At 61.6% G+C, this 20,738-nt stretch overlaps 1 protein-coding gene across 1 annotated transcript in view; it reads left to right on the plus strand.

The window, feature by feature from the left end:
* The first annotated feature begins 4,143 nt into the window (after positions 1-4,143).
* Positions 4,144-20,738, plus strand: part of PLXND1 (plexin D1) — a 50,716-nt gene continuing 34,121 nt past the window's right edge. Inside the window, exon 1 of the mRNA XM_012785307.3 lies at positions 4,144-5,524. Coding sequence (XP_012640761.3) covers positions 4,181-5,524 — 1,344 coding nt within the window. The 5' untranslated portion in view covers positions 4,144-4,180. The remainder of the gene's footprint in view (positions 5,525-20,738) is intronic.

Here is a 20,738-nt window from a genome sequence, read left to right on the forward strand (position 1 = left end):
CGGCAAAGGGCATCGCTGACATGCAGGAATGAGAACCATTTCCTCCAGGCACACAGGGACACAAAGAGGACAGAAACGACCCAGGGGCTGGACTCCCACAGGCGAGCACAGGCCGCTACTCCTGGCCCCGAAACCAGACCCTGAAGGCCGCCCCCGGGGTGGCAGCCAGGGGAGGTGGCAGTGGGAACGCCCAGAGCCCAGAAGGACGCCCCTAGAATGCAAAGGGGGAGGACCCCCTTGCTCCACGACGCCGGTAGTGTGGCGCGGCCCGTGGGGAAACGGCAACAGAGAACCTGTGGCTCCAGCCCAGCTGTCCGTAACGTGAGCACACTGGCGTGGGGGCTGCCATGTCGCCTGCCAGCGCTGCCACCGGAGGGTCACCCCCCTTGGGCCACACCAGTGGGATGTGGTGGCAGTGACAGGAGATCCAGTGTGGGGGGGAAGGGGACAGGGTACCTGGCGGGGGGGCTGTCCTGGGGTCCGGATGAGCGAGTCTGGAGCCCACATGGCTCCTCTCAGGGAGTCTGGGGAGAGGAGCCCCCGGTTCCAGAGCCGGAGGGTCAGCAGCTACCACATCCATGACGCGCCGGCACTGTGACGCGTGGCTGTCTCCACCAGCACAGCAGCCCCAGGAGATGGAGTATGTTCCCCTTTTCCAGATATGGAAACTGAGGCATAAAGGAGCAGTGGTGCCACGTGGTCATGCAGAAGGATAGGGTCAGAGCTGGGCCAGGAACTCAGGTGTCTCAACTCCAAAACCTGCCTCTCAGGGTTGCTCCCAGGGGAAATGAGGGTCAAGCCCAGAGCTGCAGTGACAGCTCCTGGCACTAACCAGGCCGGTGGCTGGCCTGCTAAGCTGTTTCCAGCACCTTCCTTGCGATAAGGCAGTGCTCAAGGAGGCAGCCATCAGCAGCATTTCCTGCAGGGCAAACGTGCTCGAGGCCAGGCCCAGGCTGGGGGGGGCAGGAGCCCCTTCCTCCCAGTGCAGCCCTGGCCCCACTGTTGTTTTTTCCAATTGAAGAAGAAAAACATTTCCTCCTCCTCCTCCCAGCTCTGCCTGGGCAGCAGAGCCTGAGACAGGACGGGGCGGGGTGGGGAGCCCAGGCCCACCCTCCCTGGGCCCGCCTAGCCACTGACCACTGGGCGTTCGCACCAAGGACCTGCCCCTGCCTGGAAATTTGGGAAACCTTCAACACTTCCCAACTTTCCCAAATTCCGGGCATTTTTATACCACCTGGATTATGACCTATCTCATATTTGCCTTTAATGTACATTTTTAAGCCTTCATTAAATGCACTGATGGAGGGAGCTTCACACCTTTGTTGTACTGGAAAACCAGTCCCACTTGTCAAACCTGAAAGCAACTGCAAATAGAAAAGAAAGAAGTGCTGGGTAAGTTCTAGAATGCTGATGCCAACAGCCCCGAGCTTGAGACGGAGCTTGCGACCTTCTCTCTATTAAAAAGGGACAATAACAAATGTTACAGAGTCATTAAGGACATGTTAGCCCCAAACCCAGACCTTTTCTGTGATAAAATCAGAAGACGGGAAGGAAAACGGAAAGGGCGGGGCTCTGGTGAGATGGGTGGCTGATGTTCCAGGCTGGTTGGCCGATCCTGAGCTATAATACCACCCACCCCTGCTCCTTGCTGTCACCCATCTCCTCTTGGTTCCCTCCAAAATCCCGTCTGGGAGCACACCCCATCGCATCGTGGCAAGGCCAGGGAGCTGTGGGATTATTTGTTCCTTCATTTGTTCATTCTACCCCTAGTTGTCAGCATCTCCCCGCCCAGCCAGGGGTGTGTGGCGGTTGCCACCGTGACCCACGTGGCCCAGTTGCGTCCCAGATAATGTATAGAGGGAAGAAAGCACAGGATCTGGAGAAAGACCTGGGTTCGAGTCCTCACCTTGTCTGTGAAATGGGCCTGAGGACCCAGCCTGGCAGCAAGGACGGCGTAGGGTCCTGTGGGCCGCGGCTGGGCACGGGACTTAGCCCTGTGGACACTGGCTCCGCTAGCCACCATGGGGCTCAGGCCAGGAAGTGGGCCCTGGTCTGTTGCAACCCTCCACCCCCTCCAGCTCGAGCATGGGCTGCAGGGGACATTTCTCTCCACAAGGGGAGAGAAACCAGTGTTTGCCAAGTGCCTGTGAAGCGCTTGCTATGTTACCTTATGCTGTATTCTCCAATCTCAACCCACCAGCGGCAGGTGTGCTATTATGACTGTCCTTGTTTTACAACTAAGGAAACTGAGGCTCAGAGAGGATGAGTGCCTTGCCCAAGGCCACACAGCACTGCTCACATCCCTTTTATTTTGGAAAACTTGGACTCTGGATCCTTACCTGACCCCAAAGGTCCCTAGCCGGAGGCAGCTCCCGAGCCTGCCTGTTCAGCTTGGCAGGGAGTTTGTGTCCCCAGTGCCCAGAACCAGCCACGTGCAGGTCTGAGTTGAGCTGACACAGAGCAGTATCCTCAAGGCTCGGTGGGGGGAGCTGCAGGATGTGGCAAGATGAGCTGGAGAGAGGAAGGAAGGAAGGAAGGAGGGAGGGAGGGGTGAGAGAGGGAAGGGGTGGGGATAGGGAGGGAGAGAGAGAGGGAGGGGGACAGAGAGAGACACACACACAGACAGAAAGTGGACAGGGAGGGCGAGGAGACTGGGAGAGAAGGAGACAGAGAGAGAAAGCAGGAGAACAAGCAGCCAGACAGAAGCAGTGGCAGGGTGGGGGAAGGCCAGAGAAAGACAAGATGGGCAGGAGACAGACAGATGGGTGGACACAGGGAAGGGGCGCTGAGGAGGGCTGGGAGGAGGAGCGTTAAGGCAGGCCCCAGGCACCCCTGCTGGGCTCCCCAGTCTGCTGGCAGGACATGGGCCCTCCCTACCTGGAGATGGAGGCAGGGACATGAGTCCTATCGGACAGTCCCCTGAGCAGCCCTGGGCCTGGGTGGATGGGGCACCAGGAAGCGGGCCTCCAATTTCCTGCAGCTGAGCACCCCTGGCCATCAAAGCCCTGGCCAGACCCAGGGATGAGGGGTAGGAACCGGCAGGACGGAGGGCAGGAAGAGGAGGGCGTCATGGGTAAAGGAAGTGGGGCGGCTGCAGGCCCAGCCTTCTCTGCCTGCCCCATGGCGCACATGCCCCTGGCCCTTCCTTCCTTGTCAGGTGGGAAAGTGGAAAGTGAGGTGAGACCATTCTCAGACTGCCAGCCACCAGGCACCATGTGGCAGCTGAGGGCCTCCTGGGAGACCCCGTTTGAAAGACTGGCTTTCAAACTCTGTAGCTCTGCCCCTGTGAGCTGGCAGGTGCCAGAGCCATGTCCTCTCTCCGTTTTCCTGACTTCTGTGTCTGAGCCCTGAGCACTGGTCCTGCAGTCCCTCCACTTGTAAACCCCTTTTATGGGACTGGGGCATGAGGCGCAGATCAAGGCCAGGTCTAGGGGGCCTGGCTGGCCCTGGGGGTGCCTTGGCCAGGGGTGGAGGGTGAGAGACGGTGAGCACGAGATGGGCAGCGCCAGGGAGGGACAGGAGAGATACAGGGTGTGAGGGGAGGAGGCCGGAGCCATGGACCATGGACGGAGGGACAGGGTGCCGGGGACAGCAAGGGGAAGTGAGAGAGAGAATGAGGGCTGCGGTGGAGACAGAAGGCAACTGGGAGTCAGAGGGAGGGAAGGAGAACTAGAACTAGAGACCGAGAAAAGGAGAGACTCAACCCACGGAAGGGTGCAGAGACGCACAGAGACACAGACAGGAGAGAAACGGAGGAGAGCAAACAAGCGGGAGTGAGGCAGGCCGAGCGGCCAAGTGAGAGGAAAGAGCCAGAACTGGGGACCGAGGCGCAGGCAGGCCCGGGGGAGCGCGGGCCGCGCAGGAGGCGCTGGAGGGCGCGGGCCGTGCGGGCCGTGCGGGGCGGGAGCTGGGGAGGGCCGGGGATGCGGCGGCGGGCGGGCGCGCGGGGGCGGGGCGCGAGGGCGTGTCCGCCGCGGGGCCGCCCCCGCCCCGCCCCCGGGCTGCGCGGCGCTGCCGAGCCCGGCCGGGGCGCCGAGGCTGGGGGCGGCTGGCGCGGGCAGGAAGCGCCTCGCGGCCCGGGCCCGCCCCCGCCTCCTGCGGCCTCCGGGCTCCCGGCTCCGGCTCCCGGCCGCGCCGCGCCCCATGCACTCGCCGCGCCGCGCAGCCCGCGCACGCCCGGATGGCTCGTCGCGCCGCGGGCGGCGCACCCCGTAGCGCCCGGGCCGCCGCGGCCAGCCCCCTGCCGCCGCGCCCGCCATTCCGGACCCCGCCGCGCCCGCCCGTGCCCCCGCGGGGCCGGCGGCCGCTGCCGCTGCTGCTGCTGCTGCTGGGGGCGGCGCGGGTCGGCGCCCTGGAGGTGCAGCGCCGGTTCCCCTCGCCCACGCCCACCAACAACTTCGCCCTGGACGGCGCGGCGGGGACGGTGTACCTGGCGGCCGTCAACCGCCTGTACCAGCTGTCGGGGGCCAACCTGAGCCTGGAGGCCGAGGCGGCCGTGGGCCCGGTGGCCGACAGCCCTCTGTGTCACGCGCCGCAGCTGCCCCAGGCCTCGTGCGAGCACCCGCGGCGCCTCACGGACAACTACAACAAGATCCTGCAGCTGGACCCGGGCCAGGACCTGGTGGTCGTGTGCGGCTCCATCTACCAGGGCTTCTGCCAGCTGCGGCGCCGGGGCAACATCTCTGCCGTGGCCGTGCGCTTCCCGCCCGCCGCGCCGCCCGCCGAGCCTGTCACCGTGTTCCCCAGCATGCTGAACGTGGCGGCCAACCACCCGAACGCGTCCACCGTGGGGCTGGTGCTGCCGCCGGCCGCCGGCGCGCGGGGCAGCCGCCTGCTCGTGGGCGCCACGTACACCGGCTACGGCAGCGCCTACTTCCCGCGCAACCGCAGCCTGGAGGACCACCGCTTCGAGAACACGCCCGAGATCGCCATCCGCTCTCTGGATGCGCGCGGCGACCTGGCCAAGCTCTTCACCTTCGACCTCAACCCCTCCGACGACAACATCCTCAAGATCAAGCAGGGCGCCAAGGAGCAGCACAAGCTGGGCTTCGTGCGCGCCTTCCTGCACCCGGCAGCCCCGCCGCCCGGCGCGCCGTCCTACGCGTACCTGGCGCTCAACAGCGAGGCGCGCGCGGGCGACAAGGAGAGCCAGGCGCGGAGCCTGCTGGCGCGCATCTGCTTGCCCCGCGGCGCCGGCGGCGACGCCAAGAAGCTCACCGAGTCCTACATCCAGCTGGGCTTGCAGTGCGCGGGCGGCGCGGGCCGCGGCGACCTCTACAGCCGCCTGGTGTCCGTCTTCCCGGCGCGAGAGCTCCTCTTTGCGGTCTTCGAGCGGCCCCAGGTGGCCCCCGGGGGCCGCGCGGCTCCGGCCGCGCTCTGCGCCTTCCGCTTCGCCGACGTGCGAGCCGCCATCCGCGCCGCGCGCACCGCCTGCTTCGTGGAGCCGGCACCCGACGTGGTCGCGGTGCTCGACAGTGTGGTGCAGGGCACCGGGCCGGCCTGCGAGCGCAAGCGCAACATCCAGGTACGCTTTGATGGTGGGGCGCGGGGGACTGGCCCAGGCACCCGCAGAGTGCAGGTAACCAGGTGGATTGTGAGCTGAGGAGGTCACAGGTGTGAGCGTGAGTGGGCCCAGATGTGCGTGTGCAAGGACCCAGGTGTGCACACGAGGATACAAGTTTACCCCAAGGGGTACTACTGGCGCCTGTATACCCCAGGTGGGTACTTTTGGGGACTCAGTGAGTGCTGCGTTACAGGTGCACATACCTAGGTATACTGGGAGGGGTCCAAGTTGCCCAAATACGTGGGCGTTAGCTGAAGAGCCTCGAAGGTGGGCATACAGCCCAGGTGTGCGCACGCGGGTTGCAGGTGCATGCTGAGTGCACGGGAAGTTCATGCATGCCTAACAAAGGGTGTGTCGGGGACGGCCGTGTCAGCCTGTCAGAGCTACCACTGCACACTGGCAGATGTGTGCATGGGTGTGGCGGGTGTGCAGGGAGGCACACAGGTGTGCACCTGGGTCCTGCAGATGCAGAGGGGCAGCGGAGTGGACGTAGCGGGGCATGTGTTCCCCACCCGTGTGCCAGCAAGCTGGGGCCTGCGGGAGCGCAGGCCAGACGGGTGCTGTGGCAGTGCTGCTGCCACGGGCGGCCGGGGTGTGCAGCTGGAGGTCTGTGGCAGGGGACACAGATATTTGGGAACCACTAGGTACTCTGGGGAGGCTGCATGGTTGGCAAACAGGTGTTTCCCTGAGGCCAACTTTCATTCACTTGTTCAACAAATATTTCCTGAGCACTTAGCAGGTACCAGGCATGGGGATGGGGGGGGGGGGGTCCGTAAACAGAAACTGTGGAGTACCTGCTAAATTCATGACTCAGTTCTCAGAATAATCCTCCAACGTAGGCTCTATTCTCATCTGCATTATACAGATGAAGAAATAGGCACAGAGAGGTTAAGTAACTTGCTCAAGATCACACAGCTGAGAACTGGCAGAAGTGGGCTTTGAACCCAGGCTGTCTGGCCTCAGCATCTGTGTCCTTAATGCCGAGCCTTTGCTGCCTTCTGGACACGGAGCTTACTGTGGGGGGAGGGCGGTGCAGGAGCCCCTGGCAGCTGAGGTGGGCAGATTGCCAGAGAATGGGAGAAGGTGGACATGGGTTATGGGGCAGGAGAGGACTGTGGGGCTCAGGGAGGCCCACGGAGTGGCCAGAAAGGCTGGGGCCAGGTGTCTGAGGCTGGGTTGGGCAGAGGCAAGAGGACCCAGTTGGGGGGTGAGTGTGTGTGTTGATCTTGGGTGGCATGACACAGGGGTGCAGAGGGGATAGGGTACAGTTCCCCTCAAGGGAGTCCACCAGGAAAGGATCATGGGAGCATCGGCCCTGGCAGGTGGGTCTGTTGGTCCCCAATTGTCACCTTGAGGAATGAGGTTCTGAAATACCCTGGGCTTTTGCCCGCTCTCCACGCTGGCCTGCGTCTGGGGGGCCCATTTCAACTCCACAACTTGCCATTCCCCTCGGGAGCCCGGTTCTCCCTCAGCCAGATGCCGGACTCAGCCTCCTCCTGTGACCACGGAGCCTTCCCGAGGCTGGGTCCTGGTCCTCAGGCTGTGCGAGACCCCCAGGAGATGAACACTCCCCAGGGGCGTGCCCGACTGGGGGCTTTGAGAAAACCAGATTGCTTCTCCCAAGGTTGGGCTCCCAGGACTGCCCACCGCCCTGCGGGCCGCACTGCCGAAAATGGGCGGCAGTGGGTGCGCAGGGCAGACTGCCCAAGGGAGCAGCCCCCCAGGGCCCCGGTCGGCCGGCTGCCCAGGCAGGGCCCGGGCGTCCGCCACTCCCCTCCAGAGCCACATCCCCAGCAAGGCTGGCTGGGCGCGGGGAGCTCAGGAGAAGAGCGGAGTCGGCCTCCGCGCTGCAGCCCCCGCCCAGTGGAGGGACGGTCCTGCGGGGCCGGGCGCAGGCCTGGGCACCCCGTGGCCGTCCTCGAGCAGTTCCAGGCCCCGTGTAGGCCCCAGGTGTCAGCTGATCTGTGCCATGCGTCAGGCCAGGCCAGGCTCCCCCTCCCCCTCTGCCAAGAGCCATCCTGGTTCCCACGGTCCCTTGTCCCCAGCCTGGCCTGGTGCAGTGACTCACCCTGCTGAGGAGGCTGGGCTCCCCTCTCCCTGTGGCAGCAGGGCCTCTCCAGGGATGCAGCCCCAGCGGCAGAGTGGCCCCAAGGCCAGGCAGATTCCCAGCTGAGGCCATCCTCTGAGGCCTCGCCAGTCACCTTCCATGTGTGCTCCACACTTGTGTTCCTCCCATGCTGGGGACAGGGCCAGTTCCGCTTGGCGGTGTCCCCAGAAGTGCCGAGGCCCTGGGGTCTGGGCCGGTAGCACGGGGGCGTGTGAGGCAGTGACCTTTATTCTTGCTGCAGGCTGTTGCCAGCTGCCCAGCTACAGGTTAAAAACTTAGACTTCGCATCAGACTGCCTGGTTCAAGTCCTACTGTGTCATTTCCCAGCTGTGTGCCCTTGAGCAAGTAACTTCTCTGGGCCTCAGTTTCTTCATCTGTGAAGTGGGGCCAATGAAAATCAATACTTATGCAAAGGGTTGTTTTAGGGACCAAACGAATTCGTCATTGCAAAGCACTGGTACCTGGTGCACAGTCAGGACCAGGTAGCTGTCAGCTGTTCTTGTTGTTGCTACTCTAGGGGACAGTACTAGCATGGTTCTGGGCTTGGTCCCAGATAGCGAACAGGGACCCAACTTGGCTTGTTCTGCAGCAGTGAAGACCCCACCGTCTCCTACCCCTAGCCCCAGTTGGATACCTCCGAAGACTAAGCCCTGCTGTGCGCCCAGCCCCATGCTGTGTGCTGGGGCCCGATGGTCACTCACTTTGCTTCTGCTCCTGTTGGCTGCAGGTGAGCAGAGGACGACGGATGTGTGGCCAGCATGTGCTGGCCTGTCCAGCACGGTGCTGCGCCGTGAGGGAGCGCGGGCAGAGCGGGTCTGGAGGCCGCCCGAGGCATCCGGGGAAGCTGGTGGGCGAGCAGCGGGTAGCCGGGGAAGCCGGCAGGAGAAGAGGAAAGGGTCTGGGCAGGGAACAGCCCGCGCCAAGGCCTGGAGGCGGCGTGCAGCGAGGCAGGCAGGAGGAAGTGGAGGCTGGCGCGGCCCGGCCGCTGGAGCAGGAGAAGGCGGGCGCGGGTGGGCTGTACTGCGGCGTCTGGACTTTATCCTGGGGACGCGGCGCCACGAAGGCTTTTAGGCCGAGGAGTGACGGGTTCTCAGTGAGCACCTCAGTTTCCTCCTCTGCAGAATGGGAATGCTAGTAAGTTCTACCTCATAGAGCCCTGTGGGGATTAGATGAGATGATACATGGGAAGCTCTTAGTAGAGTGCTCTGCACGCGTGTTTGTAATTACTGCAGTTATTTTAATATGATTTTTGGGAAGTCCCTAGGTAGCCAGTAAGAAGGAAATACGGAGACAGGGAGGGCGGTTGGGGGAGTCTGGTGCCACCTTCAGGAAGCGATGCAGTCGCTTGGGCTTGGTTGCAGGCACTTCTTGAGCACTTCCTGTGCTGGGGGCCGGGCTGGCCTTGTTCCCTGAGGGCACAGAGGGTAGCAGGCGGGCTCTGGGCAGGTTCAGGGGCTGGACGCAGCCCCAGCGGTGGGGGACCGACAGCGGGAGGGGCCGAAGTCTGCCAGAGTTGGGCCCAGCAACAGGATAGAGGTCGGCGCCCCTGGGGTGAGGAATGGGGGGGGGTGCCTCTGGGGAGAGCATGAGTTTGGTCTGAGGGTGCCAGGAGCCTAGAATCCTTCGCCCCCCCCCCCATCTTGCCTGCGCTCTTGGCACTGGGCGGTCTGTGTGGGGCTGCACATGGTGACAGGACCCTGCCTTTCCCTCTGGCCCCAGGGCTGCCCGACCTGCCAGCAGGAGGCTCAGCCAGGCCCTGGAAACCCAGCCTCCTGCTCCTGCCAGGAGGAGCTCTTAATGACCCCCGGGCCAGCCAGGATCCCTCAAGCCGCCCACGGATGCAGGGCTCAGTCTGGGTGGCCTCCAACGGTCCATGCACCTGGCAGGATGTGCCCTCTGCCCTCCACCTGTAGGGCAGTGAGACCCCCCAGCATGCAGGGGAGTTGCTGCTGAGGTGCCAGTTCGAGGCCGGAGCTCCTCGCCCCGCCCTACAGGGCCCCAGCTTTGCCCCGCCTGCTCAGCACACTTGGGGCTGTTGGAAACTGAGAGAAAGGAGCGAAGGCCCCGGCTGCATCGCGCGTCACTGGGCTCCCTTTGCCCAGCTCACAGCCCACAGCCCGTCTGGGGTGCGAGCAAATCGGGAAGCCAGCACATGCTATCGATGGGGGAAACTGAGGGACGTGGTCACCCAGCAAGGTCCGAGAAGGCTGAGTCTAACTTCCTTACCCAGATCTGTCTCCTCAACCTTTGAAAGACCACAATATGCGCATTTTTACATTTTTGCGAGAGAAGGAGAGAAGGTCCCAGGCTGGAATGTGGTGTCTCGATCCTAGCTCATTGTGATGTGCAACTCGTAGGCTCAAGCGATCCTCCCGCCTCAGCCTCCCAGGTAGCACGCCACCATGCCCAGCTGAGTTCGTTCATGTGTTTAGAGACAAGGTCTCACTATGTTGCCCGGGCTGGTCTTGAGCTCCCAGCCTCGAGCAGTCCTCCCTCTTTGGCCTCTCAAAGTGCCAGATTACAAGTGTGAGCCACTGCCACCTGGCCAATATTTATATTTCTAAAACAAAAGGAAAAGTGACAGGCAAATGTCAATGCTGCTTTTTCTAGGTATCTTTTTATAGTAAAGGTAGAAAAAAAGCAGTTTTTAACTGGCATGCGGTGGGTGGGTGCACGTCGTCAAGAAGGCATTTTTTGTACCAATTTAAGGGCTTAGATGCCAGGTGGGGGTGGAGGGAGAGAGCTTTCGAGAAGGAGTTTACATTCGGGTTTGGGCTGGGGACAGGGAGTGAACTCCCCACAGCCAAGGGTGCCAGCAGGGACGCTCGTTCGGTGGGATTTAGGAGGGGCGGTCCCGGCAAGGCTGGCCGGGATGACCTTCTAGCCGGGAGAGACAGATGGGGCTTGGGCCAGGAGACGGTGTCAGCCTGTCTCCCAGGGGTGACGCTGAGTCCTGTTCTGCTTATGGGCTGAGTGACCCAAGACCAGCCATCTGCCCTCTCTGGGCCTTGTGCTTTCTCATTAGAAAGCAGGGCCAGTGCCTCCCTCCAGGGACGCGGGGAGGCTGAAGCCTTACATGCAGTGCCCAGGGAGTGGCAGGTGGAGGTGAAGCGAGGAGGGAGAAGTGTGCTCAGTCTCTGGCCCGGCCGCCCGGCAGGGAGCCCTGGGAGAGGAGCGCCGGCCCTTGGAGGAGAGCAGATGCACAGGGCAGCGGCGAGGGTGCGTCTGGGGCTGCCCGCCCGCCCGGCAGTGCTCAGAGGCGGGACGGCGGGCTGAGATGGCAGAGGGGCCTGGGGTCGGGCTGAGGGGTCCGGCCCGCGGGTGTCTGGCAACCGTGAGTGGCGTGAGGAGCGAGCAGGCCGGCTCCGGCCCAGTAGACACCAGCGCTGCGCGCGCCAGCTGGGCAGCGCGCTGGGGGCACTGCGCAGGCCCCTGCGCGTTGGGTCTCGTGGACGCCCCTCGTCAGGCGCTGTCGCTGTTCCAGGTGACGCATGGGGAAACTGAGCTCTGGGGGCGGATGTTACTCGCCCTGAGCCACACAGCTGGCTGGCGGGAGCGCGGTGCGCAGCCCGGCTGGCTGGCTGTGAGCTCTGCCGGGAGTCCCGCGGTCCCTCTCCGCTGGGCCCTTCGCACCAACGCCCCTGCGGTGGCTCAGCCCCGGAATGGCTGAGGCCGGCGGGGCGTCTGCAGAGGCCGAGCCATAATGTGGGGTCCGGGGCTGGCTGGGGCAGCCTCCTGAGCAAGTCGGGCAGGCAGGAAGCACCTGGCGCATGTGGCCGGGGGCAAGTCTCTTCGCTTCTCTGGGCCTCCATTTCCCCATCTGCACGGTGGGTCGGCACAGGCCGGTTGAGTCGGCTCCCGCACCATCACCGTCTGCAGAGTCTGCGTTGCACACCCGCGGGTACCGTTTCCGTGGAGATTAAGGAACGGGCGGGTTCCTGATTGCTGCAGTGAGAACAGGAACACAGTGAGACGGGGCAAATGGCAGGTGCTCCCTTCCTCTCTCTGGGCCTCAGTTTCCCGACCTGCGTTGAGTTGGGCTGTGGAGTGGCCAGGAAGCCCTCACTCTGGCACCAGAACTGCCCCAGTTGCACCGTTGCTACTGTTACTGTTGTTTCTTGAGAACTTACCCTGTGTCAGCCCTTTGCAAAGGCACTTTGCATATAGTATGTCTTTTAATCCCCCAGAAAGGGAATGAGATGAGTGTTATTCCCAGTCTACAGAAGGGGAAATGAAGGCCCAGAGAGGTTACGTGGCTTGCCTGAAGTCACACAGCGGGTAAAGATCGGAGTGGTCATCTGGCTCCTTGTCACCTCTGCTCCCTGGGTCCCCCAGAAACACTGATTGAAGGGGCATGAGCCAAAGGGGCTGGGATGGGGTGAATGGACCCATTTTAAAGGTGGGGAAACTGATGCCCAGGGAATTTCTGCCCCTGCTGGGGCTGCTGTGGGCACTGAGGGCTTCTCAGCATGGTCCTGAGCTGGGGTCGGGCCCCCAGGTGTGAGCTCCTGCCCCTGGGCCTGCAGCTGTCTCCACCCTCGCACACCGGAGTCCAGCACCTCCTTGGCAACATCTGTTGCCTGTCTGGGCTTCTAGCAGAGTCCTGCCGGAGGGTTCTGTAGGGTGTAGGGCTGTGCAGAGGCGGGGGTGGAGGACTGAGCTGTGTTCACGACAGGCCCCAATAAGGACCAGTCAGACCCTGCCCCTACCCTCCAGGAGCCCCCAGAACGATCAGGGAGGAAGTCGTGGCAGCAGACATGCTACACCTAGTGCTGCACTCTGGCAGCCTCGTCAGAGGGAGTCCGGGAAGGCTTCCTGGAGGAGGGGATGTTGGAGCAGAAATTTGACTGATGGGTCTGGGGACAGCATTCTAGGCAAAGGACACGGCGGGGGCCCAGGCCCGGAGATGTTGGGACGTGGCTTGGGCAGCAGACAGGGATGAAGCCGAGCGTGTGCCGGGCCTTGCTGCAGGCCAAGGGTTTGGACGCTGTCCTGTGAGCTGCGAGCAGCCAGCAAGGCGTTTGGGGAGGAGCAGACATCGCTGATCTTGTTCTGGAAGGGACCCCGTGGCTGCTGTCCCGAATTAGTCCTGCCAGGTCCCAGCAGGACCCACAGACAGAGGCTCTCACCCAGAGCCCCCATGGAGGCTGGGCCAGGTGCCTCCCGAGGGCCTCTCCGGCTCTGACAACGGTGTGGGGATTGCCATGGAAACCAGCCGGTCCCCAAGTAAGGACAGGCCCAGAAAGTCTCCGAGTGCCAGCCACGTGGACTTGGATCCTGGCTACCCCGAGTGCTGCTGTTTTCTTCCTTCCAAAGGCCATGTTTGGGCCCGGCCGAACCAACAGGCCGTCCAGACGGGCGTGCGCCGCCCACTCGCTGACACTCGATGCTGCCAGGATCTGCCGGCCGGCGAGGCCTCCCCCATCCACTGTCCTCCCCCCTGAAACTCGATAAATCTCTGCCGGAGGAGGGAGGAAGCTGGCGGCTCCATTACGAGGCCCTGCAAGGCCCCAGTGGGGCGTTAATCACGAGCACTTTGTGCCTGATCGGTAAATAATGGGGCGGGCGGAGGCCCTGGCGTGGAGGCCCTGGCGTGGAGGCGGCGGGAGAAGAGCCTGGCAGGGCTGGGCCGCCACCCCGCGCCCTCCCCAGCCTCTGCCACCGTCTGTGTTGGAGGGCGTTGAGCCCTCCAGAACTGGCCATCACCCTGAAGGCCTCAGTTTCCCCAGCTTGCAACCCAGACCCTTTCCAGCTCCGAGAGGCTGGTTCTGGCGGCCGTTGGTGGCCACCGACGGCGGGCAGGGAGCTGTGGTTGAGGCGAGGACGCCAGAGCCAGCCTGCCTGCGTTGAAGGCTTGGATCTGGCCGTTTTGGCGGTGCATGCCCAGGCAAGTCACTGCCGTCTCTGTGCCTCAGTTTCCTGTACTGTAAAGTAGCGTCGACTCGTCGGTGCAGCGGGGCTACGTGAGGCAGTACAGGCAGAGGCCGGCGCAAGGCGCGCCGTATGCGTGTGCCAGCCACCGCTGCTTGGTGTCGGTGCTGTTGTCCTGTTAGGACAAAGCTGCCGCCTCCCATCTGGGCTGGGCCTCTGAGCTGGGATGTAGGCAGCTGCAGAGAGGGGCCCGTGTCACCTCCATGTCCCCAGGACGTGGGACCCAGCTCAGAGATGCTCACCGGGGGCCCAGAGCTGCCTGTCCTAGCTGTGCCCACAACACGGGGTGGGCACTCTGGGCCCGCTGGGCGGCTCCCGGGGGAGGGCGCGCCTGTGGCGGCTCGGGGCCAGACCGAGGCCACAGGCCCAGGAGATGAGGATGTAGGGAGGGGTGTGAGCAGGACCCCTAGTCCCTCCAGGCCAGGGAGGGACAACCAAGGTCCCCAGGAGAGGCAGCTGTCCCTCAGCTCCTGGCCCGATCCCTTCAGAAGAGGAAGCTGGGACAGAAACCGGCGGGGGTGAGGAGGGACGGGTGTCACAGCACTCTGCCGCCCCGCCCCCATGGAGCTGGTGGGAGGGCAGGGGAGAGCGCTGGCTGCCAGGCCCACACTGTGCTCCTCTGGGACGGGGGGGAGGGGAGCTGGAGATGGGGCCAGGCTGGGCCGGAATGAGAAACAGCTTCAAGAAGGGGGGCTGGGTGTCCGGGGCGTCCAGCTAACCAAACAATGGCTGCTTGAGTCAGCGGCTGTGGCGGGGGTTCCCAGGCAGCCCAGCAGAGCAGGCCTTGGCCCGGGCTCCCACCACCGGTCCCGGCCAGGGCGGTGAGTCAGGGCCTCGGTGCTTGACTTCGGGAAACAGTGGAGTGGCTTGTCCCTGTCCCCGGTAGCCCAGGCTGCTGGCTGGGAGCATGTGTGGAGCACCTGCAGTGCTCGGTACTGAAGCCACTGCGAGCCCAGCCCTTCCCAGCGGCCCTGCATGGGGTGCCCGTGCTGTGCCTGTCCTGCAGGCCAGCAGGCCGGGTTCAGAGGGAAGGGGCAGCCACAGCTAGGTAAGAGCCATGAGCTGCGGCACCTCGCGGCCTCAGTTTCCTCATCTATGAGGTGGAGACACTGCCCCAGGGCATGTGCACGGTGCACACAGGAGCCCTGTCCCGCCAGGCTCTGCCTCAGCCTGGGGCTTGTCCCCAGCCGTGCCTGTTGCAGGTGGGCTGGGATCTGGAGCCCCAGTGTGGGGGCCTCAGGGCAGCCTGGCTGGCCGGTCCACATAGCCCTTCCAGATGGCACTCAGCTGTCCTGGATGACCTCAAAGCCCTGGAGCTGGGTGACCCATCTCCTCCAGAGGGGTCAGGGAAACTGAGGCAGTCCTTCCTGTCTTTCTGGAAGGGTCTGCTAGAGCTCTGGCCTTCGCCATTTGTCTGTGCATCCTGCCTGGTCCAGGCAGCCTGAGGCCGGGGCCGGGATTGCTGCCCTGTGTGTTCTGAGGAAGCCTCTGCCCCTTCCGTGCCTTTGTTTCCCCAGAGGGCTCCTCCATGCTGCTTTTCCTGTGTGGCTCAGGGCCAGGCCTCCTGACTGCTGCTCTTTGGCCTGTGTGGCCATGCCGCCCTCCAGGAAGCGTCTTGGGCAGCCCCTGGGAGGCTCGGGTATTTCCTTTCTCAGCGGCAGGCAGTTTCCTTCCTGGCATGGGGGCTGTCGCCGAGGCCACCCAGAACCAAGGCCACACTGCCCCCTCCCAGGACTGGCACACGGTGGGCCCCTGGCTCGCTCCACGCCTCGGTTTACCCTCAGTGGCGGTGTCAGCGGGTGGAGCGCGGTGTTCCGAGGCGCGTGCGGAAGTGTGGGCAGCAGCGGGGCTCTGGGAGCTTCAGGCGTGGCTGCGGCCTGGCCTGGGCAGGCCAGGCGTGCACTCTCCGGCTGTGCTCCTGAGACCGGACACGGGACTGGGCTTCAAGGGCAACGGCTGAGCAAATGCAAGTTGCCCCACTCAGGGAGCCCAGGAGACACTGGCTCCGCCGGGCTGTCCAAGCGAGGGAGGAGTTGGCTGCAGCAGGGGTGGAGAGAGGCCACAGCGGTCAGGGCCTGTTGCAGCAGCCCCTGAGGGCCCAGGGGCAAAATTTGGGTTTATGTTGAGAGCACTAGGGAGCCATTGAAGACTGTTCAGCTGCAGAGGGGACATGACTTGCTTTACAAGGTTTCTTTTTTTTTCTTTTGTGTTTTTTTTTTGAGACAAATTCTTGCTCTGTCAGCTGGGCAAGAGTACCGTGGCATCAGCCTAGCCCACAGCAACCTCCAACTCCTGGACTCAACCGATCCTCCTGCCTCAGCCTCCCAAGTAGCTGGGACTACAGACGTGTGCTACCATGCCTAGCTAGTTTTTTCTATTTTTAGTAGAGTTGGGGTCTCACTCTTGCTCAGGCTGCTCTAGAACTCCTAAGCTCAAGCAATCCTCCCGCCTCGGCCTCCCAGAGTGCTAGGATTATAGGCGTGAGTCACCATGCCCGGCCTTTACAGGGTTTTTAAAAAATAAACTTTTACCTTTGGAATAGTTGTAGATTCACAAAAAGTTATAAAAACAGTTCAGACACTTCCTATATACCTTTCCCCAGTTTCTTCCTTTGTTAACATCCCACCATAACCATGGTACAGTTGTCAAAACTAAGAAACCACCACTGGTTCTCTACTCTGCAAATGTCCCCTTTCTTTCTCAGCATGCCATGTCGCATGCACGCGTTGCAGTTTTAAGAGCTCCCTGTAGCTGCGGAACGTATGTGGGAGGAGACCCAGCCTCAAGAGGGGTTGGGGGCTCCAGGCAGCCCCGCCCCAGCCAGGGTGTGGTGAGCTGCAGTCTTAATACCTGCAGTCTTAATACCCAAAAGCGATTGTGCCCGTTCAGCTCCCTGGCAAGGAAACCTGCCTTTGCCAGGACTGTAAACAATCAGAAACTTCAGGCAGGAAGGTGCCCTCACTTCTCAAGTACAAGCCTCAGCAGCCGGTGTAGCAGTTGTGTAGTCTATACCTGGACGGAACCTCTGGATTCTGCAACCTGCCAAAGTGCCCACCATTACTGCCCCATCCTGTTCAGAGTGCCACCTGCGGGGGGACTGAGGCTTTGTGGCGTCTGTGGGCAGGATGTGAGGCCCAAGAATCTGGGCTCTTGGAGCTCTCCCTCCACCTGGCTTCCTGGGGAGAGAAAATCAACACAATTACAGTTGGTAGTAAAATCAATATGTCAGAGTTGTAATGGGAGAGTGGGCAGAGCTGAGCTTTGGCCCCAGGAGGCAGTCAGCTGGAGAGGGAGGGGCCTCCCACTCTCAGAAAAGAGTTGAAACCAGCGGCCATTGTTCATCTCATTTTAGAGAGGGATAAACCGATGATGTTCTTAGAGGAATCAAAACTAGTAGCCAGGTGTTTGCTAGGCCTGAATACCCGCCTCCCCTGTGTTGCCAAACATGCAGTAGGCATACACATGACCCACACTTTCCTCTCAGTTCTCCAGCACCCAGCATGGCCGTGTTGTTCTCAGTTACTCAGTTTGCAAACGAAGCAGCTTAATACAGTCATTCACACTTTAGTGAAACTTAGTTCCCTTTCTTTAGTGAGCACTCACTCCAGAGCAGTCTCCACCCTGGAGAAGCTCACGCATATGCTGCCATGATAAATGTGGAAGTGATGGCCAGCACAGTGCCCTCAGGGGGAGAGGGGGATTTTTTGAACCACATCTTGAAAGCTATCTGAAACTGCTGTCTAGGCACTCCTGGAAAGGGAACAGTGTGGGACGAAGTGTGCAGGGAAGTTCCAGTGGCTCAGAGGGGTGGAGTGGCCATTGGCTGCTGGGGAGCAGCATTTACAAAGGTGCTGGAGCCGGGGCAGGACTGTGTGGGGCGTTTGAGGACCTGCAGAGACGGGTGTGGCAGGAGGAGGGGTGGAGGGAAGAACCGGGTAGGGTTGGAGGCCTGGGCAGTGGGCCGGGGCTGGAGCACAAAGGCCTGGGTTTCTGTCAGGGAGGGGCTGCCCAGCTTTGCTCTTGGGAAAGAGGGCGCGGGACGGGAGGGCTGTGGGTAGTCGCCCTCCCCTGCCCTGGGGAAGAATCTGGGTTTTGAAAGCCCAGGCCTCCTGAGACTTGGAGGAGGGCGGTGCTCACGGAGGAATCTCGGGCGGTGCATGGGCTCGGGTGGTATTTTGGACCCGTGGAGCTAACTGCCCCTGGAGAGTGAGTTGGAGTTCGGCTAAGGCCACGCTCAGGACAGCTGCCGCCCGCCCCGGCCCCCTCCCCCAAAGGGGGCGTCTCCGGCCAGGCTTCCGCTCCTGGGGTCTCTGCAGCCTTGTGATCTCCCGGGCAGTTGGAGAGTCAGCTTCCCCATCTGGGCACAGATCATCCGCAGCGGCTGACGGTGTACTTCTCCTTTAAAATTTTTTTTTTAATTTTATTTTTAGGATTAGAAAAAAAAAGTTGGGGGAAAGGCTTTTTAGAAAATTCCTTCAGTGCAGAATTAATGGCTTGTGAGCATCAGGGCAGGCGGGGAGGGGGTGCTGGTTCCTGGCGCGCTCACCCCTCCCCGCCACCCTGGCCTGGGGATCACCCCAGCGGGCCCAGCTTTTTCCAGCCTTCCCCTGCTTCTCATCACATGGCCCAGGGCAGAAAACCCCGAAGTTGTCATCTAGGGCCTCCCAGTCTCCCCCCAGGGCTCAAATTTTAATTTTAAAGCAACTTATTTTTTAGTGGTGCAAGTTATCCTGTTCAGTGAAAAAGAAGTGATGTGACCCCCAGGAAAAGCCCCTTCCGCTGTGAGGAGCCGCCTCACCCCACAAGCATGGGAGCAGCAGCTGGAGGGGCAGGTTTGCAGGGCTGTCCCACTCAGACACCCGGCCCAGCTTTGCAGGGCTGTCCCACTCAGACACACGGCCCAGCTTTGCAGGGCTGTCCCACTCAGACACACGGGGAGGAGGGAGGGTGTGGGGGGGAGGAGTCAGGGTTCAGAATTCGGACTGAGTGCGCTTGGAGGGCTGTGCTCGGGACACCCGCTGTGCGTGTTTGAAGGGCTCATCTGGCAGCTGTGTTGGGGATGGGAAATGTTAGGGGCAAGAGTGGACCCAGATCACAAGGGGGCCTCGGGGAGCCATCAGGTGAGAGCACGGCCGCCTCAAGGCATTTTATTTTATAATAATAGCATTGGCAACAATCGTGTGGGAACACGATATTGGCAGTTAACGCTCCCGGGCGCTTACCGTGGACCATGCGCTGTGCGTGTGCTGTACAGCCAACTCTCTCGTCCCAGTGACTCGGCTCACTGGGATGAGAGAGGTGGGAGAATTGCTTGAGGCCAAGAGTCTGAGACCAGCCTGGGCAACACAGTGAGACCACATCTCTACAAAAAATAAAATAATATTAGTCGGGTGTGGGGGTACACACCTGTAGTCCTGCTTACTTGGGAGGCTGAGATAGGAGGATATCTTGAGCCCAGGAATTTGAGGCTTCAGTGAGCTATGATAGGGCCACTGCATTTCATCCTGGGCAATAGAGCAAGACCCCATCTCTAAAAAACAAAACAAAACAAAAACAAATGATCTCATCCCAGCTCCTAAGAGTACCATAGATGTACTCATTTTATAGTCACGTAAGCCAAAGCTCAGAAAAGTGAAGTGCCTTGCCCAGGTCACCCACAGTCATCCCCCGGAAGAGAATTCACTCGTGGATTTTGGTCCAGGGTGCTCCCAGCCCCACCCCGGCTCAGGGCTTGGTCCTCCAGGGACATGCTGGGAAACAGCCTCAGCCTGGAAGCCTGTTGGGCCTCAACTGTGTTTATTGCCCAAGGACAGAAGGGTCCATTATTGTTTTCTTTTGAAAAGTAGCTGAGCATGTGTACAGAAACCAGGCGGGCATGGCACTGGTTAAGGCTTACAAAAGCACAGACAAGGAAGTTAAAAAGAAAAATCTCTGATGCTTCGCCATCAAGATGGTTCTGATACTACATTCTGGTGACTTCCCTGAGTTTCTGCTTGGACAGGTGCAGCTGAGGTGTGGGCTCAAGTCTGCTGCCAGGTGCAGTGCTGGTGGCAGGGCCTCCCAGCTAACAGTCTTCCCCTCTGAGCCTCAGTTTCCCCATCTGCCAGATGAGATCTAATAGGTCTGCCAGGATTCCGGGAGTTGGTGCATGGGCCTGGCACAGTGTCAGTTCCCAGTAAGCGTGGCCTATTACTATGTTTACTGTCCTGATAATTATTTATGCACCAGTTTTACCAAAATGGCCTTATGACATCCTGCTACTTTTCTGATAATCAATGTAGACATATAGTGTCACTAAAACGTGGGGGCTGCTCTCCTGGGCTGTGAGCCATCATATTCATGCTCAATCCCACAGACACGGGGCTGCTCACTCTTCACACCCCTTGTGCCTGCGCCTTGTGGATTTGCACACATATCTCAAGGGCACTTGCTGGCCTGTTTTACATTTTTGTGCAAATGGCATAAGGAAATGGTAAAGCGCCAACAAGACCCACAGAAAGGCAGGGAAGCCCGGAGCAAGTCCAGGAAATAGCCAGGGCCTGGGGTCCCCTCCCACAGCTGTCCAGCTCCTGTGAGCCGGGGCCGGAGGGGTGTGGGTGGTACGGGCCGGCATGGACACAAGACTGTGCATTCGGGCACACCCAGCCTCAGTTTGACCCCTGTAATGTGGGCACATGAGGGATGGGTGCTTGGGGAGGGAAGGAGGGCCTCAGTTTAGGGAGGCCCCATCCTGGAGTCTTGGGAGCTGTGGGGGCGGGGGGCGGGGGCCTGAGCCCAGGGCGGGGCCCTGGCGGGGAGCGCGTGGCGGCTGTGGAGGCACAGAGCCAGGCAGGGCTGTAGGCAAACAGCCGCGGCAGGAGGGGGCACGTCTTGGGTGTCAGCAGGTAGGTTGAGGCAGATGATGGCCTCGAGTGATCTGTGTGGACTCCTCTGTGACCAGCCAGGAGGGTCAGCCCCAAGGGCGTGGGGTGTAGATCTTACACTCTCCGACCTCCCTGGCCTCTTAAAAGTCGAGGCTGACCTTGTCCCCACGCCGGCTGTTCTGGCCTCCCTCACGCAGCCGGCTGCTTCCCGCGTGCCTTAGACGGCATCGCTGCAGGACAGTGTGTGACTAACCCGAGGTCAGGGCCAGGCCTG

This window comes from Microcebus murinus, chromosome 21, assembly GCF_040939455.1.
Source record: "Microcebus murinus isolate Inina chromosome 21, M.murinus_Inina_mat1.0, whole genome shotgun sequence".
Classification (NCBI taxonomy): Eukaryota; Metazoa; Chordata; class Mammalia; order Primates; family Cheirogaleidae; genus Microcebus; species Microcebus murinus.